This window comes from Chiloscyllium plagiosum, unplaced genomic scaffold (assembly GCF_037043375.1).
Source record: "Chiloscyllium plagiosum isolate Xiang-an unplaced genomic scaffold, Cpla_swu_hap1 HiC_scaffold_1, whole genome shotgun sequence".
Taxonomy (NCBI): Eukaryota; Metazoa; Chordata; class Chondrichthyes; order Orectolobiformes; family Hemiscylliidae; genus Chiloscyllium; species Chiloscyllium plagiosum.
In genome coordinates, this window is record NW_028270139.1 from 3,020,640 (window position 1) to 3,039,860 (window position 19,221).

General features: G+C 43.0%; 1 protein-coding gene across 1 annotated transcript; it reads right to left on the reverse strand.

The window, feature by feature from the left end:
- Positions 1 to 15,299: 15,299 nt before the first annotated feature.
- On the reverse strand, positions 15,300 to 16,129 carry LOC148152055 (uncharacterized). The gene has a single exon (XM_087986420.1). It carries the CDS (start codon positions 16,127 to 16,129, stop codon positions 15,416 to 15,418), a length of 714 nt encoding a protein of 237 aa, XP_087842546.1. The 3' UTR covers positions 15,300 to 15,415.
- Positions 16,130 to 19,221: the final 3,092 nt, after the last annotated feature.

A 19,221-nucleotide genomic window follows, 5' to 3' on the forward strand; every position in this document is an offset into this window, starting at 1 on the left:
CTGGTATTTGGTGACCCAGTCATGGGTATACAGTGTGTACAGTAGGGGCTAAGTATGCACCCTTGGGGGGCTTCAGTATTGAGTGTTAGTCAGGATGAAATATTGTCCCCAATCTTCACTGATTTTGTGGCCTCTGGGTCAGGAAATGGAGGATCCGGTTGCAGAGAGTGGGCGCGTGGTCTGAGATCACTATGTTAAGTTATCAGTCTTGAGGGGATAATAATGTTGAAGGCTGAACTGGAGTCAATGAGTAGGATTCTTAAGTTGCTGTTCTTGGTGTTAAGATGTTCTAGGGAGGAATGAAGGGTAAGTGATATGGCATCTGACATGGATCTGTTAGCGAGTTTTGAGAAGATTTGTAGCTCAGGTTGAGGTTTTGGATGTAGGTTTGCTCGCTGAGCTGAAAGGTTCATTTCCAGACATTTCATTACCTTACTAGGTAACATCTTCAGTGGACTTTATGCAGAGCAATGCTGAAACTTCCTGCTTTCTATTTACATGTTTGGGTTTCTTTGGGTTGGTGATGTCATTTCCTTTGGTGGTGATATTTCCTGTGGTGAAGTCACTTCCTGTTCCTTTTCTCAGGGTGTGGTAGATGGGGTTTCACTCGATGTGTTAGACACATCGAGTGAGACCCTGTCTACCAACCCCTGAGAAAAGGAACAGGAAGTGACTTCACCACAGGAAACAACATCACCAACCCAAACATATAAATAGAAAGCAGGAAGTTTCAGCATTGCTCTGCATAAAGTCCACTGAAGATGTTACCTAGTAAGGTAATGAAACGTCTGGAAATGAACCTTTCAGCTCAGCGAGCAAACCTACATCCAGGGATCTGTAGGTCTGATAGGCAAATTGGTGTGGGACAAGAGGAATGGGGAGGCTGGAGTTGATTAATGCCATGACCAGCTTTTCATAGCACTTCATGAACACTGAAGTTAGGGCCACTGGGCGGTATGATCGAGACCTGCATGAGCCTTCTTAGATACAGGGATGATGCTGGCCCTCTTGAAACAGGCAGGGACAGTGGCCTGCTGCAGGGAGAGGTTGAAGATGTCTGAGAAGATCTCTCCCAGTTGCACCGTGCATGCTCTGAGTGCACTGCCTGGTACTCTGTCTGGTTCCCATTGCTTTCCTTGGATTCACACCAAGTAAAACTAATCTGACCTCTAATGCAATGACTGTTGGGATAGGTTCATCAGGACTTGTCAGGATAGGTGTTGCCTCTCCATCGAAATTCTGCTCAAAGCAAGCATGAAAGGTGTTGAGACGATCGGGAGGGATATGTCATCGTCTGCTATCTTGCACTGTCTCTTTTCAAAACCTGTGATGTCATTCAGTCCTTGCCATAGTCGCCAGGTGTCTGTCTGGGTCTCTAGTTTGAATCAGTATTGGTCCTTGGCTGTCTTAATGGCTCTGCGAAGGTCATACTTGGATTCCTTATATTTGGTTCTTATATTCCTTATAGGTTCTAGTTCCTGGTCGTCCCTTGTGCGACACACTCCTGCTCAATGCAACTGAGAAAGAACATTCCTCTCTCTTTTTTTCTCCCAAAGTGTGTTCCTTGACTAAATATTTGCTCATCTCTCCCAGTAATTTTTTTTCTGAGAAATCAGTTTTGTTTCTCACTCCATAGATGCTGCCTGACATGATGAGTGTTTCTGGCATTTCCTGTTTTGATCTCTTCCTGTGTGGTCAAGTATAAAATTTTGTTGACAGTGGTCCTTACCATTTGCCAACATTAAAACTGTTTTATAAATTGTTGCTCATATCTCATTTAATGGTCCTTTTTAGAAAATAGTATTAAGTTTGAGGTACTGAATTAATGAAATAAATGTAAGATGAATGATGATATCTTGTTTAAGAAGCTAATAGATGATCCTTGCACTAAGTGCAATTCAAACAGATCTGAAGTTGTCATTCTTTAAGGATTTTTATCCGAGAAAATACAAATAATGGAGGGCCCATGTCTGAGATTTTGGCAGGGACAGGTAGTCTACAGTTATTTCGTAAGGAATTTGGATACTTAATTAATTCCGAAATTAAAGGAAATGAAAGCAAGAAATATTCTTCATGGCACCAGGGAATCTGAAGCGGGTATCATAAAATCCATTATTGATATTAATTTGGCAGGTGCATACCAGAATCAAGCTACTAAATAGCCACTGTCTTAGATAATGTATGTTACTTATAAATTCTGGGAGTTTTCAGATTGAGCCTAAGCTTCACATGCATTGCAGTGACTTAAACAGAATTCAAAAACATTTCTGGCTTCTAATAGCTCTAATCTCCTCGTCCATAGCTCTTTTTGACAAATTTTGTCTTTCAGCCTGATACTATGCTAAACAGTTTGGTTTTGAAGATGAAAGGTAATGAGTAAGGTTTGGAGCATTGCAGGTATGCCAAGTTGCCGTGGAAATAGGTTGTGGCAGTGATGTAGCTTCTTCAAATTTATCAGTCAGTGTTTAGCATCAAAAACAGGTTACAGCTTTGGTCTTTTGTAGTTTAGTTACAGCTCATTGAGTTGAAGGAGTAAAGAAAGTAAGAATAGCCAGGCCTACATAATCACCAGAAAAAACATCATTAATCACCACATGGAACGTGGGTGATGTTCATACTCGGTTTGGACATGCAAGTTTATGATGGTAAAGAGTTTGGAGGATTTAGAGTGAGAGGAAAAATTTTATAGTAACCCTTGAAGTGAAAACAAACTGTTTAGCATAGTATCAGGCTGAAAGACAAAATTTGTCAAAAAGAGCTATGGACGAGGAGATTAGAGCTATTAGAAGCCAGAAATGTTTTTGAATTCTGTTTAAGTCACTGCAATGCATGTGAAGCTCAGGCTCAATCTGAAAACTCCCAGAATTTATAAGTAACATACATTATCTAAGACAGTGGCTATTTAGTAGCTTGATTTATTTAATTCTGACAGGATAAAATCATTTCTTTTAAATGATGGAATTTTACTATCTTATTCTTTCAGTAAATAACTGGGTTTTCAAAATTCTTATTAGATGTTAATTGTCACTGCAGAGATCATAACAAAATGGTATAATGTTTTGATTTGCACGTTGGTATAAAAGGGCCTCAACATATTGAAGATCTAAAATTTGAATTTAGGCAACAAAAATATGTAGACAATGACAGTTGAAGTTACAATTCAACAATGTAAGTGGGCCAGTTTTGTAGACATTTTTTAAAGGTTCAATTTATAAGGTTGACTATTACACTGGCACTAGTTTTGAGAGGCTGATATGCTGCAGTTCAAAATACCATATTATTAGCAGAAGTCGATTTGATCGCTCAACTAATCCCGGATAAAGAAGAAAAACACAATGAATTACAGTAAAGGAAATTCCCGGATAAAAACAAGAGAAACAAGAATGAATTACTGGTGGGAAATTTTATTTATACATACTGGTACGAAAATTTAACATGTCAAAGATTCATTGAAATCCTGCAAAATCACACTGTTCAACATCATCATGGCCTGGTACAGTGGCACATGTAAAATGAAACATTTATTCTGAATGTGTAAGCATCATGAACTTTCCCACCAAATTCTTCTGTTTTCCTCCCAGTTATTCTCATATGTAATGAACATCAGAACGTTAACAAATTTGTCAAAGAATTAAAGATATATGTAGCTAATATGTCTCACTTTTATTCAGGTATAATAGAACAATTAAAGTGATTAACTTTTTATGAATTAACTTTTGAATCTATAGTGAGCAAAGTGCGATAAGTACTGATACATTTAGGACCAGTCTGAATGAATCAAACTGTGCTGTAGTAAACCAAGTGGGCTAAGTAGAGTTATGAATAAGTGTATAGAGACACAATATAGTAAACAAAGAGTCATGAGTCGAGTTACCAGTATGAATGAACGAATGCAATTTCATTTAAGTGGGTTAATGGGAACATGCAGTTTCCTTTGTAAAAGATTTATAATGCGATATAGTAGGGTAGACTTTTACACGAGATATATGGACGATATAAGATTTTTTGGCCAAAAATAAGGGGTTGACTTTTACATTGACTTTTACACGAGTGTATACGGTACCAAGTGGCACTTGCTGTGGCAGGTGATTTTCAGTTCCCAATCTGAAATCAAATGTCAAGATTGAGGCCTCATGTAAACAGACGCATGACCGCATCTGCAGCTTGGAATGCAAGAAGTTTCTTGGAATGTGCAGGTCTCTCTGGAAGTAATGTTGGAGCCTCTACCAATACCAGTAGAGAAAATATGGTCAGCCGTGGATGTACAGTAATTTACTAAGACTTTCAGAAGCCCTTTTTTATAGTCCCACATTAGAGCTGAGCATGTAAAATTACACCAGTTTCCTCATTTCCCCACCCCCCCAACCTTACCCCAGGTCCAAGCTTCCAGCTCAGCACCATCATCATGACCTGTCTTGCCTGCCTATCTTCCTTCCCACTTATCCGCTCCACCCTCCTCTGACCTATCATTTTCATCCCCACCCCTATCCACCCATTATATTCTTTGCTACCTTCTCCCCACCCCATCCCGTTTATCTCTCCACCCTGGAGGCTCCCTGCCTTCAGTCCTGATGAAGGGCCTTTGCCCGAAACATCGATTTTCCTGCTCCTTGGATGCAGCCTGACCTATTGTGCTTTTCCAGCACCACTCTAATCTAGACTCTGATTTCCAGCATCTGCAGTATCCACTTTTGCCTATGTAAAATTAAAGCACAAACCATTGGGGTTAGTGTACTCGCATGGATCCAGAACTGGCTGGCAGACAGGAAACAAAGAGTAGGAATAAATGGGTCATTTTCCAAGTGGCAGCCAGTGACTAATGGGGTCCGACAGGGATCAGTGCTTGGAAACCAGATACTCGCAATATCTATCAGTGATTTGAATCTCAGATTAAATGTAATATTTACAATATATATATTAATGTTTGCAGATGACACAAAGCTGGTGGGAGATGAACTGATACACTGATGCTTCAGGGTGATATGGCCAAATTGAGTGAGTGGGTAAATGCATAGCAGATAAAGTATAATGTAGATAAATGTGAGGGATTTCACTCTGGTAGCATACGAAGGAAGGCAGATTATTACCTGAATAACAATTAATTGAGAAAGGGAAGGTGCAACAAGACTTGGGTGTCCTTGTGCACTAGTTGCTGAAAGTAAGCATGCAGGTACAGAAGCACGTGAAGAATGCAAATCCATGTTGGGCCTCATGGTGAGACGATTCAAATACAGCAGTAAGGATATCTTGGAGTAATTGGTCAGATGGTACCTGGAGTACTGTGTGCAATTTTGGGTTCCTTAATCTGATGAAGGATGTGTTGGTTATGGAGGGAGTGTAGCAGTGATATAACAGACTGATTCCTGGGATGGCAGGACTGACAAAGAGAGACTGGATCAGTTAGGAGTATCTTCACGGGAGTATAGAAGAGTGAAGGAGGATCTTACAAAAATATTTACAATTCTAACAGACCTAGACAGAGCAGGAAGGATGTTCCTGATGGCCAGGGAATCCAAAACCATTTAGGAAGGAGATGAGAAATTAACTGAAGAGTGGTGAACCACAGAAAGCACTTAAGGCCAAAACATTAATTGTTTCCAAGAAGGAGTTAGATGTAGTTCTTAGGACTAAAGGTATCAAAGGATTATGAGGTGAAACCAGGAGTAGAGTACTGAGTTGGACGATCAGCCATGATCATATTGAATGTTGATGCAGACATGAAGGACCAAATGGCTAATCCTGCCCCTAATTGCTATGTTTCTATATAACAATATCCATAATTCCAGACTGTGGACTCCCTCAGTAATTGTACCACAACACCACCATAGATCTCTTTTCACATTTGGCATCGAGCAAAGTTGCCAGTGTTTGTGTTGATCTGTTACAAAACGCAGTCTTCAACGTGCTCAAGTACATAAGCTTGAATGTCCCAGCTGGGGTAATTTTTTCATATTGTTTGATCAACAGTAAAGTCACCCTGTATAATATCACTAGAATAATAAAAATATACAGTATTGGAGAAGGCAATTCAAACCTTCTTTGCATCGAGGATATGGGGATGGCACAGTGACTCAGTGGGTAACACCGCTGCCTCATAATGCCAGGAACCAGAGTTTGATTCCAGCCTCGGGCAACTGTCTGTGTGGAGGTTGTACATTCTCCCCGTGTCTGTGTGGGTTTCCTCCGGGTGCTCTGGTTTTTTCCCGCAATCCAAAGATGTGCAGGTCAGGTGAATTAGCCATGCTAAATTGCCCATAGTGTTCAGGGATGTGTAGGCTAGTTGCATTAGTCAGAGAAAATGTAGAGTAATAGGGCAGGGAAATGGGTCTGGTTGGGATACTCTTTGGAGGGTCAGTGTAGACTTGTTGGGCCAAATGGCCAGTTTCCACACTATAGGGCTTCTATGATTTCCATGACACTTTCATGTCAAACAGCAAAAGCAGCATGCAATATGCAGTGTTAAATGATCCTACAACCAACAGATCAGTTTTAAGTTCTGCAGTTCTGACACGTCCAGTCATGAATGGTGTTGAGCAATTAAACAACTAAGTCATAAATCACATGACACCAGGTTATAGTCCAACGGGTTTATTTAAAATATCAAGCTTTCAGAACGCTGCTCCTTCATCACTACATCATGGCTACCATTAAACAACTAACTAGAGGTGAGTATTTGCAACAGTCTTCAGCCAGAAGAGCTGAGTGGATGATCCAGCAGCCTGCTTCTGAGCTCTCCAGCATCATAGATGCCAGCCTTCAGCCAATTTGATTCACTCCACACGATATCAAAAAACAACTGAAGGTGCTGAATACTGTAAAGGTTATAGGTTCTGACAACAACCCAGTAATAATATTGAAGATTTGAGCTCCACAACTAAATACAATCTAGCCAAGCTGCTCCACTACAGTTACAAGACTGGCAACATGAAAACGTGCTCAAGTTTGTCCTATGCCCGTCAAGCAGAACAAATGTAAACCAGCCAATTACTGCCCTATCAGTCTGCTCTCAATCATTAGCAAAGGTATGGAATAACTTCCTGATGCTCAGTTTGGATCTACAGCGTGACTCACATCATGACCGTGAAACAAATCTTGCCTTGGTTCAAACATGGAAAAAGAGTGGACATAAAGGATCCCTCGCAAAGCTGGAGTAAAATTGAATCAGAGTGAAAGGTCTACACTGGTTGGAATTATACTTAGCATGACAAAATATTATTGTGGTTGTTCGAGGTCACTCACCCCAGTCCCAGGATATCTCTTCAGGTGTTCCTCAAAGTTTCATCCTTAACCCAAACATCTTCAGCTGCTTTGTCAATGGCCTTTCCTCTGTGATGAGGTCAGAAGTGGGATATTCTGTGACCATTGCACAATGTCCAGCACCTTTTGTAACTCCTCAGATTTTAAAGCAGCATGTGTTCATATGCAATATGGCCTGGACAACACACAGGATTGGGTAGATAAGTGGCAAGTAACACAAGTGCCCAGCAATGACCATGGCATTGGGGTGGCTCAGTGGTTAGCACAGCTGTCTCACAGCACCAGGGGCCCAGGTTCGATTCCATCCTTGGGTGACTGTTTTTGTGGAGTTTGCACATTCTCCCCATGTCTGTGTGAGAGCCAAGGTCTTTTCTCTGGGGTGGGGGAGTCCAAAACCAGAGGGCATAAGGTTTAAGGTGAGAGGGAATAGATTTAAAAGGGACCTTGTGAAAGACAACATTTTCACAAAGAGGGTGGTGCCTGTATGGAATGAGCTGCCAGAGGAAGTGGTGGAGACTGGTACAATTACAACATGTAAAAGGCATCTGGATATGATATGAATAGGATGGGTTTTGAGGGATATGGGCCAAATGCTGGAAAATGGGTTTGGATAAATTTAGGATATCTGGTCAGCGTGGATGAGTTGGACCGAAGGGTCTGTTTCCATGTACAGCTCGATAAATCTAAATGTTTTGGTTTCCCCTGCCACAGTCCAAAGATGTGCAAGTCTGGTGGATTGGCCATGCTGAAATTGTCTGTACTATTCAGGGATCGGCAGGCTAGGTGGGTTAGCTATGATTAATGCAGGGTTACAGGGATAGGGTGGGGGAGGGGCTGGGTCTAAGTGGCTTGTCTTCAGAGGGTTGGTGTGGACATGATGGGCCAAATGGCCTGCTTCCACATTTTAAAGATTCTGTGTCCGGTAAGAGAAAATCTGACAATTTCCCCTTGACATTCAATATCATTCGTGGGCGGCACGGTGGCACAGTGGTTAGCACTGCTGCCTCACAGCGCCAGAGACCCGGGTTCAATTCCCGCCTCAGGCGACTGACTGTGTGGAGTTTGCACGTTCTCCCCGTGTCTGCGTGGGTTTCCTCCGGGTGCTCCGGTTTCCTCCCACAGTCCAAAGATGTGCAGGGTCAGGTGAATTGGCCATGCTAAATTGCCCATGGTGTTAGGTAAAAGGATAAATGTAGGGGTATGGGTGGGTTTCGCTTCGGCGGGTCGGTGTGGACTTGTTGGGCCGAAGGGCCTGTTTCCACACTGTAATCTAATCTAATCTAATCTAATCTAATCATCACTGAATCTCCCACTATCAACATCCTCGGGGTTGCTTTTAACGAGACACTAAATTCTAAGGGTACAGGAGTAGCTGAGAGACTAGAAATTGTTTGGCAAGTAACTCGCCTCCTTACTTCCCAAAGCCTATCCACCAGCTATTAGTCCCAAGATTGCACTATGAAGGAATATTCTCCATTGCTTGGATGAGTGTAACTCCAGTAACACTGAAGGAGCTTCAGGCTCTTCAGTATAAATCAGTCCACTTGATTGGCATCACATTCACCACCTTCGAGATTGAGCCCTGTTCAGTAACAGTTGTGTGCGCCATCTACTCAGATACACTGCAGCAATTCACCAAGGCTCCACCAAAAGCATCTTTCAAACCTATGATCTCTACCATCAAGAAGGACAAGAAACACAGATTCATAGGTACACTACCACGTACAAGTTCCATTCTAAGACACACACTTTTGTGACTTGAAAATAAATCGCTGTCCTTCAGTATAGCTGGGTCGAAGTCTTAAAATGTCCTAGTGAAGAGTACTGCAGTAGTTCAAGAAGGCAGCTCACCAGCAACTTCTCCAGGGCAACTAGGGATGGGCAATAAACACTGGCCAGCCAACGATGTCCATCTCCCATGAACAAATGAAGAAAACTTATAAACCTAAGATTGTTTGGAGCAGTCCAATATTAACCCAATTGATACTATATTTTTCAGTGCTTTAAATATTCCTATTAATTTTTCCTTAAATAATGCAATGGGCTCTGCCTCAACTATTCCTTATGCGAAAAAAAAATACACCAAAGTTGACTACACAGAACTGTTTTCCTAACAGTTTTTAGCAGTTTTACATTGTTGACTCTTTATCATTTATCTCACAAAAAGTGAAAATAGTTTTTCTTCATTCACTCTATCAAAGTAGTGTATTCTTTAAAAAAAATCCTCCAATTAATAATCAGACACCGTGATCATGTGACCGTTTTCACAAACTATCAACAATTCAAGGTGAATGATAATAAGAGAAAGTACATGGAAATACAACGAAGTACACAGCAAGGTGCTTTTACCTTAATCTGCTTAATTGATCTTTAACATCACCAACTTTGTCTAAGGTTCATTAATGTCCTTGACAAGGTTGTTATAGTGTTCCAATCAATCTGCATCCTGTCTCACACTACAATCATGGACATCTGCCACTTTGATGTAAAGCTGATTAATGTGCCCTAATGTTGTATTATCCATGTACAAACTACACCAAATGCTGTATTTGCAGCAAATAAAACAAATAGTGTGAATTTGTACTTCTGTTTTAGATGAAACGCTATTGATTCCCGTCTGTTTGAAATAGCTGCAATTTGAAATCAATAATTAGATTAGATTACTTAGTGTGGAATCAGGCCCTGCGGCCCAAAAAGTCCACACCAACCCTCCGAAGCGCAACCCACCCAGACCCATTCCCCTACATTTACCCCTTCACCTAACACTACGGGCAATTTAGCATGGCCAATTCACCTAACCTGCACATTTTTGGAATGTGGGAGGAAACGAGAGCACCTGGAGGAAACCCACGCAGACACGGGGAGAATGTGGAGGGATGGACTCGATAGGCAGGAGTCGGGGAGGAGGGGCTGAAGAGATCAATGGAAGTGGCTGGTAGATCAGGTGGGCTGTAACCCCAGTGTCCTGTCGAGAACAGCAAAGTGTCAGAACCCAAAATCATATGACACCAGGTTATAATCCAACAGGTTTATTCGAAATCACAGGCTTTTGAAGCAGTGCCCCTTCGTGCAAGAGGAGACACACAGGCACAGAATTTATAATCAGAGAAATCAAAAGATCATACAAGCGGAGTGTTGACAGGCCGAACGATAAATCTCTGCAGGTGATCAGAAGTGTCAGATGGGATTGTTTTGCTCATGGGCTGAGAGGGAGCCAGGTTTTGTTTTGAATCCCTACAGTGTAGAAACAGGCCCTTTGGCCCAACAAGTCCACACCGATCCTTCGAAGAGTAACCCACCCAGACCCATTCCCCTACGTTTATCCCCAACTAATGCACCTAACACTATGGGTAATTTAACATGATCAGTTCACCTGACCTGCACTTCTTTGGACTGTGGGAGGAAACCGGAGCACCCGGAGGAAACCCATGCAGACCGAGGCAGGAATTGAACCCAGGTCTCTGGTGCTGTGAGGCAGCAGTGCTAACCACTGTGCCACCGTGCCGCAGAGTCTGAACAGAAATTTATTTTAATCCCAGGGAGTGATATTGTACATGAAACAGCTAACCCTTTGGGAGTAGCAGACACAATAATCCTGGTTAATTTTAGTGTTTGGGTTTTATGAACATCTTTCCTAAAATGGCTAGTCCTCCATCACAGTCCCCAGCACCATGTGAGTGCTGCAGGAGAGAAATCATGATCAGAGGAGAATGGAGAAGCCAGAATAGGGCAGGCCAAGATTTCTTTGTGTACCTCAGAGAAAAGAAGAATCAGTCATTTGTTTTCTAATTTTGATGTGTGTCTTTTCTCCCCCCACCCCCCGCCGGCAGCTAATCCTGGCCGAGGAGACACAGTACTGTTTATTTTTTCAACCTGCAGGCTGAAATAGCGAACTGAGTTCAGATGATGTGATTGCTGTTTCATGGACTATGCTCAATGGCCCCTCAAGAGAAATCAATTTAGAGCAGAGATCACATGATTGTGGTAAGTTACAAGTCCAGTATCCCTATAAATGCAATTTTGCAAACATCCCTCTTTAGATAGAAGAATAAACACAAAAGAAATTTACGTGTATTATCATTTGTGAATACAAGATCGCAATTTACATGGTCAACCATGAAAATGATAATTCATGAACAAAATTCTGGGCTGAATTTTCTTCTGAGGCAAAGTGTCATGGCCGCCACAAAAAGCAGGAAAGAATTCTGCTTTGCCTGCACGCTAAGCAGATGAACAGTACTGTGTTATCTTGGTCAGGATTGGCCATAGAGTCATAGAGATGTACAGCATGGTAACAGACCCTTTAGTCCAACCTGTCCATGCCGACCAGATATCCCAACCCAATCTAGTCCCACCTGCCAGCACCCGGCCCATATCCCTCCAAACCCTTCCTATTCATATACCCATCCAAATGCCTTTTAAATGTTGTAATTGTACCAGCCTCCACCACTTCCTCTGGCATTTCATTCCATACATGTACCACCCTCTTAGTGGAAGAGTTGCCCCTCAGGTCCCATTTATACCTTTCCCCTCTCACCCTACACCTATGCCCTCTAGTTCTGGACTCCCCGACCCCAGGGAAAAGTCTATTTATTCGATCCATGCCCCTCATAATCTATAAGGTCACCCCTCAGCCTCCAACGCTCCAGGGAAAACAGCCCCAACCTGTTCAGCCTTGCCCCATAGCTCAAATCCTCCAACTCTGGCAACATCCTTGTAAATCCTTCCTGAACTCTTTCAAGTTTCACAACATCTTTCTGATAGGAAGGAGACCAGAATTGTACGCAATATTCCAACAGTGGCCTAACCAATGTCCTGTACAGCCGCAACATGACCTCCCAACTCCTGTACTCAGTACTCTGACCAATAAAGGAAAGCATACCAAATGCCACCTTCCCTATCCTATCTACCTGCGACTCCACTTTCAAGGAGCTATGAACTTGCACTCCAAGTTCTCTTTGTTCAGCAACACTCTCTAGGACCTTCCATTAAGTGTATAAGTCCTGCTAAGATTTGCTTTCCCAAAATGCAGCACCTCGCATTTATCTGAATCAAACTCCATCTGCCACTTCTCAGCCCATTGGCCCATCTGGTCCAGATCCTGTTGTAATCTGAGGTAACCTTTTTCGCTGTCCACAGCACCTCCAATTTTGGTATCATCTGCAAACTTACTAACTGTACCTCTTATGCTCGCATCCAAATCATTTATGTAAATGACAAAAAGTAGAGGACCCAGCATCGATCCTTGTGCCACTCCACTGGTCACAGGCCTCCTGTCTGAAAAACAACCCTCCACCACCACCCTCTGTCTTCTACCTTTGAGCCAGTTCTATATCCAAATGGCGAGTTCTTCCTGTATTCCATGAGATCTAACCTTGCTAACTAGTCTCCCATGGGGAACCTTGTCGAACACCTTACTGAAGTCCATATAGATCACATCTACTGCTCTGCCCTCATCAATCCTCTTTGTTACTTCCTCAAAAAAACTCAATCAAGTTTGTGAGACATGATTTCCTATGCACAAAGCCTTGTTAACTATCCCTAATCAGTCCTTGCCTTTCCAAATACATGTACATCCTGTCCCTCAGGATTCCCTCCAACAACTTGCCCACCACCGAGATCAGGCTCACTGGTGCATAGTTCCCTGGCTTGTCCTTACTATCCTTCTTAAACAGTGGCACCATGTTAGCCAACCTCCAGTCTTCATGTACCTCACCTGTGACTATCGATGATACAAATCCGCCAGGACAAAGGAAATAGTTTTAGAAAACAAGTTCTGCTTAGAGATGGAATGGAATTTCTGATGCAATTATGTTCCAACCAGCTCATAACTTGCAGGGAAAATTCCCAATTTTAATGGCGGGCAGGCAGGAAATTCTGCTAGGGCGTCCTGTGTTCCAACTTGCAGGAGATATATTTAAATGACATCCAGACAGCACTTGGTTCTCTGATCTCCACCATCTGTTGTAGGAGTTTGTATCTTCGTACACTCCCGTCTCTGGAGACAGCAGAGAAGAGGCAGCCTCAATGTTTTATGACAGCTCCCTCGTTGCTCCTGCAGGATATGTGTGAGCAGCGGGAGGTTGTGATCCCCAAGGATCGCAAAGACAGTGTGGGTGGAAGTGGCTCAGTACACAATCATATCCCAGGCAGGACTGATGATTGCTACAAGAAGAATCTCATGTCGTTTGCCAGGGTAAATACCGCAGACTACCAATTCTTTCATCACTGAATGACTGTGCCCTCATACTAATCTTACCACTGTACAGGGCTATCACACATACCATTAGAATACAGACATCGCCATCAGATGCCTCATGTTCGATTAGGTTGCTCACTTCATTGTACCTACCCATGGGAGCAACACAGTCAGTCTCACATATTTCACACATATATCACTGTTCACATTTCAAACAGAAAGTCCTCAGCAGTTCTCACACCTCCAGCAACCAGGAACCTACACATCACATGGCTTCTCACCAATGGGAATGAATGGGATGAGGGCACCATTACAAAAGGTAGCTTGATTATCAACATCACAGATGACAACTGTGCACGCACATCATATGAATCTTCAGTGAAATCCAGGCCCGCTACTTCATGATATGCAACCACCTTTCATTCAGAATCCTTTCAATCACAAGATCCACACAACAACTATCTGCTTTTGTACAGCTTACCTGAACAATCACTGGGTTTGCTTCTGCACCTGTATCTCTCAACACTGGCAAACTGTTCATGTCGCTTTGCCAGTGGGTTTTTTTTAAAGCAGCTATCCTTCTGCAGGAGATGTGGAAGTTGCCAAGACAGGGTGGTATTCCCACCTCCCCACCCCACAACTCCAGGTCCCCAGCACTTTTGCAGGATCAGGCTGTTGAGCTAGCTGAAAGCATGGGGTGAGAACCTGTTCATAAACTGAGATGAGATATGTCCAGCTATCTATTGAGAAAGCCTTCAAGCAGCCTCTTTCATCTGCACATAAACAGCCAAAGCTTTTAAGCAATCTTTGGTAACAACATCTGTCCTGTGCTTTTCTCTGCAGCCTCAGGATCACAATTGCAGAGCCTTTAAGCTTTCCCGAGACCACTCTCTGCCAGCCCCACCAAGCACCAAATCCTTCACAGGATGTACTGATGAGCATTCCTCCTCACCCTCCACCAGGACAGAGACATCCTCCTCAGTGGTTAATGTGTCTAAAGTAGACTTGGGATCACATTCTGGTGAGCACAGCACTGTCACAGGCCAATAGCTAGAGAGGAAGACGGGGACGATGTTTCTTACATGTGGAGAACTGTTGGCGTTCTCTGCTGAGCCAAGTCATGATGATGGGCCTCTGGATGTGGCCATTCAGGAGCCGGTTGAGATGCCGAGGCAAAAAGCAGAACACCTACTTTCGCTGCCAGACATGCTTCGCAGACTGAACTGCGGGAAATTGAGTTCCCTTTAAAACTGAACTTTCTAGCGTGAGATCTCATAGATTCACAGAGTCTGCCAAATCCCTTTAATATGGCGATTCAGTGTAATGGTGATGGGAACTTCTCTTGGCCTCACTGTGTTTGACTTGACAGTGTGTTGGGAAGGTCATCCATCTGCACCACAACAGAGAGTCTGCCCATGGTTTCTGACTTGTTTAACTGACTTGAAGTGTTTGTGTTTGTGCCATTAATGCCAATTTGATGACATTGCATTTATGGCATGGTACTCTGGGCCTGAGCTTCCTGTCTTTTTGACTTTTGCATTTACACAAATAAAGGAGAGAGAATGAAATCTGAAGTAAATGAACCTCAAGGCATGATGTGCAGAACAGTTATTTATTGGATACAGGAAGCTTGAGAAAGGGAACCAATATTTTGGTTCAAACACAGTCTCACAGCTCACTAAAAAACAGAGCATTGAATGGTCAGTTAGATCAGTTTGCTGGATGCTTGGTTTGTAATTTTTTTTTATTTCAAAAATATACTTTATTCGTAAAATTATTTGGATCTCTATACAATTGGTCATGCCATTCTTGTGCACACATTACATTGCTTTACGTCCAGACATCGAAATTTATCTTCATATATACAAGTCTGTACATTTACTATCCAGCTTTTCTGCTGCGGTGTCAGCAGAGCCCAATGACTGCGTGGGCCCCCTGTTCTTCTTAGGCAGGCAGATGTTACACTGTGGTCTTTCCCCACCACGCCTTGGTGATAGCTGCCCCAAGCTTCAGCACGTCCCTCAACACGTAGTCCTGGACCATGGAATGTGCCAGTCTGCAACACTCAGTCGGGGTCAACTCCTTCAGCTGGAAGATCAGCAGGTTTCGGACCACCCAGAGAGCGGTCTTCACCGAGTTGATGATCCTCCAGGCACAGTTGATGTTCGTCTCGGTGTGTGTCCCAGGGAACAGGCCGTAGAGCACGGAGTCCTGCGTCACGGCGCTGCTCGGGACGAACCTCGACAGACACCACTGCATTCCTCTCCAGACTTCCTCTGCGTAGGCACATTCCAGAAGGAGGTGTGTGACAGTCTCGTCCCCCCCGCAGCCGCTTCGAGGGCAGCGTGCGGTGCGGCTGAGAGTCCGGGCGTGCATAAAGGATCTCACAGGCAGAGTCCTTCTCACCACCAGCCAAGCCATGTCTTGGTGCTTGTTGGAAAGTTCTGGCGATGAGGCTTTCTGCCAAATGGCTTTGACAGTCTGCTCAGGGAACCGCTTGATAGGATCTGCCCTCTCCTTTTCCCGAAGGGTGTCAAGGACACTGTGTGCTGACCAGTTTCTGATGGACTTGTGGTCAAAGGTATTTTTCTTCATAAACGTCTCCACGAAGAACAGGTGATCCGGAATGGTCCAACTACTCGGAGCGTTCCGCGGCAGCGAGGCCAGGCCCATCCTTCGCGACACCGGGGACAGGTAGAACCCCAGTACGTAGTGACACTTGGTGTTTGCGTACCGGGGATCCACGCACAGCTTGATGCAGCCACACACAAAGGTGGCCATCAGGGTGAGGGTGGCATTGGGTGTGTTTTTTCCCCCGTTGCCCAGATCTTTTTACATCGAGTCCCTTCGGACTTGGTCCATCTTTGATCTCCATATAAACTGGAAGATGGCCCAGGTGACTGCAGCGGCACAGGTTCTGGGAATAGGCCAGACCTGTGCCACGTATAACAGCAATGACAGTGCCAGTTGATGTTCACAAGGCCAGCACCATGTATCCCATTCCTGTACTGGCTGAGGGGCTATGAAGGTCCCACTTTCACATCTCGGTCCTCACTTGCACTGTAGTGACCCAATGCTTAAATCACCACCAGTGGTTTCTCTCTCATGAGAGAGCAGAACAAAACAACTTTATCTTTTTTAACCTTCGTAACCAAGGAGTAATAGCTATTGTGGTCCAATCATCAGTTACTGTGGTAGTGTTAATTGCTTACGCTATGTAAATGTTTTCACATCTCAAATCATACTGGTTCTATAGCTACGAGAGCACACAGCATACTTCCCTTCCTATGCCAAAATTTAAAGATCACGATAATGTATTTGAAGTTGGCCTACTGTTAACTCTCAAATAAAAACTAACGCCAACTTGAATACAGGCTCTGAGTCCGGCCAAACCATGTGAGCAACTCTTTTTCTCCTATGTATGGTTAATTGTCTAGGGCACTGTGAATAATGGAATCACATTGGTCTAACTTGAAAATTTTAAAACACCATTATAAGTTGGAGTTGTCTGGGATTATGTAACCCGAAATTCCTCCTTTGTTTTAACAGGATTAATCTATAGTTTCTATGACCTCTTGTAAATACTGGTTTATTGCAGCTGCGTCTGCCTAGTTCAGCTGCCAAAGTTCTTCCTTCTCAAGTTTTCTGGTTAAAAAAATACTGTGCCTCGCAAAGACTATTGGTAGGTAATTAGAATTATGTTGATTTGTTTTCTAAGATGGTTTAGTTTAACTTGGGAAGCTGGGCTTGGGTCCTTGGCATGGGCTGTATTTTCTTTTTGTTCTTTCTTTTTGGCAGCACCTTCTGAGGTGGATAGTAATAGAATGTCAGGCACAGGTAATTCAGTCTGTTATGCCTGTACTCGGTCTCTGACAGGGAAATGGTGGGGTGTGTCAATCAATGCACTATTTGTGAAATAGTGCATTATCCGACACATCCCACCATTTCTAATGCTGCAAATTCCTCAATGATCGCTACTTCTTAACAAGCTTCTTTTCCAAATACTTTATGAAACAGCCTCCATTATCTTCTCAGAGAGAGTATTCTAGGTTCAGAGAAACCTTTGAACGAAGAAACCTCCTGCCTATTGTTTGTCAACCCCTCTTCCCTGAAAACATCCTGGTAAACCTCCTCAGAATCCTGTCTTAGGTCTTATATATAAAATTTAGTGCCCAAAATTGTCTTCAATATTAAAAGTTAAGGGCTAGCCATCTGCTAATAAAGTTCTGAAAATGATTTTTGTAGTTATATAGTATTTTACTCCCCTAATTATAAACTCATGTGACATGTATCTTTTTTAACTGCAATATTAGCTTACCATAACATGTTTAAGGATTTGTGTAGAAGCTGGTATGGTGTAAAGTGTTAAGGCTGAATGTGATGTACAGTATGCATCATGACAAGAAGTGATGCAATGCTAATGATCTAGCAATCTTTGTAGCCTTTGTGGCAAGATGAAGCCACAGCAAGAATATGTCCTTACCTCAGCAGACTCTGTAAACGTTCTTGAGCAGTGCAACAAGAGTAAGATTATTAGAGTTGGCATATGGAACTTTGTATCATTTGTTTCTTTTATAGATTCTCCTGAGTGACGAGGACATTGAATTTTTTTCCATAAAAGAATCTGAGAAAGAAAACAGATATCCAGAACAAGAGAGGCAAGGTTAACTTAAAGTCAATAAATGTTGGCAGAACTCTAACATCATTTAAGTAAGGACAAGAGATCAATCTGAACCAAACATGGTTCAGAAGCACATGGTTTAACACCAATATGTTCGCTTTCAGAAATCACATGTACCTAAATTCAGAGGACACTTATTGCAGCAGAAAGAGAATGAGCAGGATGTCCCCACCTCTGTTCTCGCCACACCGGTTGCATCGCATAGAATTAAGTGAAAGTGACATTGGAAAGGATCTTCTTTACACATGAGATTCATTAGAATAGCAGTGAGGGTCTTGGGACCAGACACAGTCAGAGACTGGCTGGAATTAAAGTACGCAAGCAAATGGCTCCTTTATGCAGCTTTTTCTGACTCCATTTCTGCTTGCAGACTCACAATGCTGGTACAATTCAGCGCGGTATTGCAACTGCACAATATCTAAACCATTGCACTTTTGAATACATTGTGACACTGCTGTCATGTCACTGAAACGAAAATAATTATTGTAATAAATGTTGGCTTCATTTGTTATTTCTCATAGTGTTTTCTGTGATCTAGTGTTAAATGGACACTGCAAGATGAATGGCAATGAGTTAAGTTAATGTCAGGCTCACAGTATCATTCCCACCCCTACCACCTCTGCTGGAACGTATTCCAGGTACCCATCACCCTCTGTGTATAGAACTTTCCATGTATCTCTCCCCTAAACTTTTCCCCTCTCACTTTGAATTCATGACCCCTAGTAATTTCCACTCTGAGAAAAAGTTTCTTGCTATCCATCCTGTCTACACCTCTCATGATTTCATAGGCCTTAATTAGGTCCGCCTTCTTTCCAATGAATATGACTCTATGACTCATAACTAGCGCCCTCCGTGCCAGACAACATCCTGATAAACCTGCTCTGCACCCTCTCCAAAGCATCCGCATTCTTTTGGTAATGTGGCGACCAGAACTGTACACAGTATTCCAAATGTGGCTGAATATTTGGAATTTTGAGTCTTATACAACTGTAACATGGCCTGCCAACTCTTGTACTCAAAAGCCCACCCAATGAAGGAAAGCATGCCATCTGCCTTCTTGACAACTCTACTGACCTGCATTGCC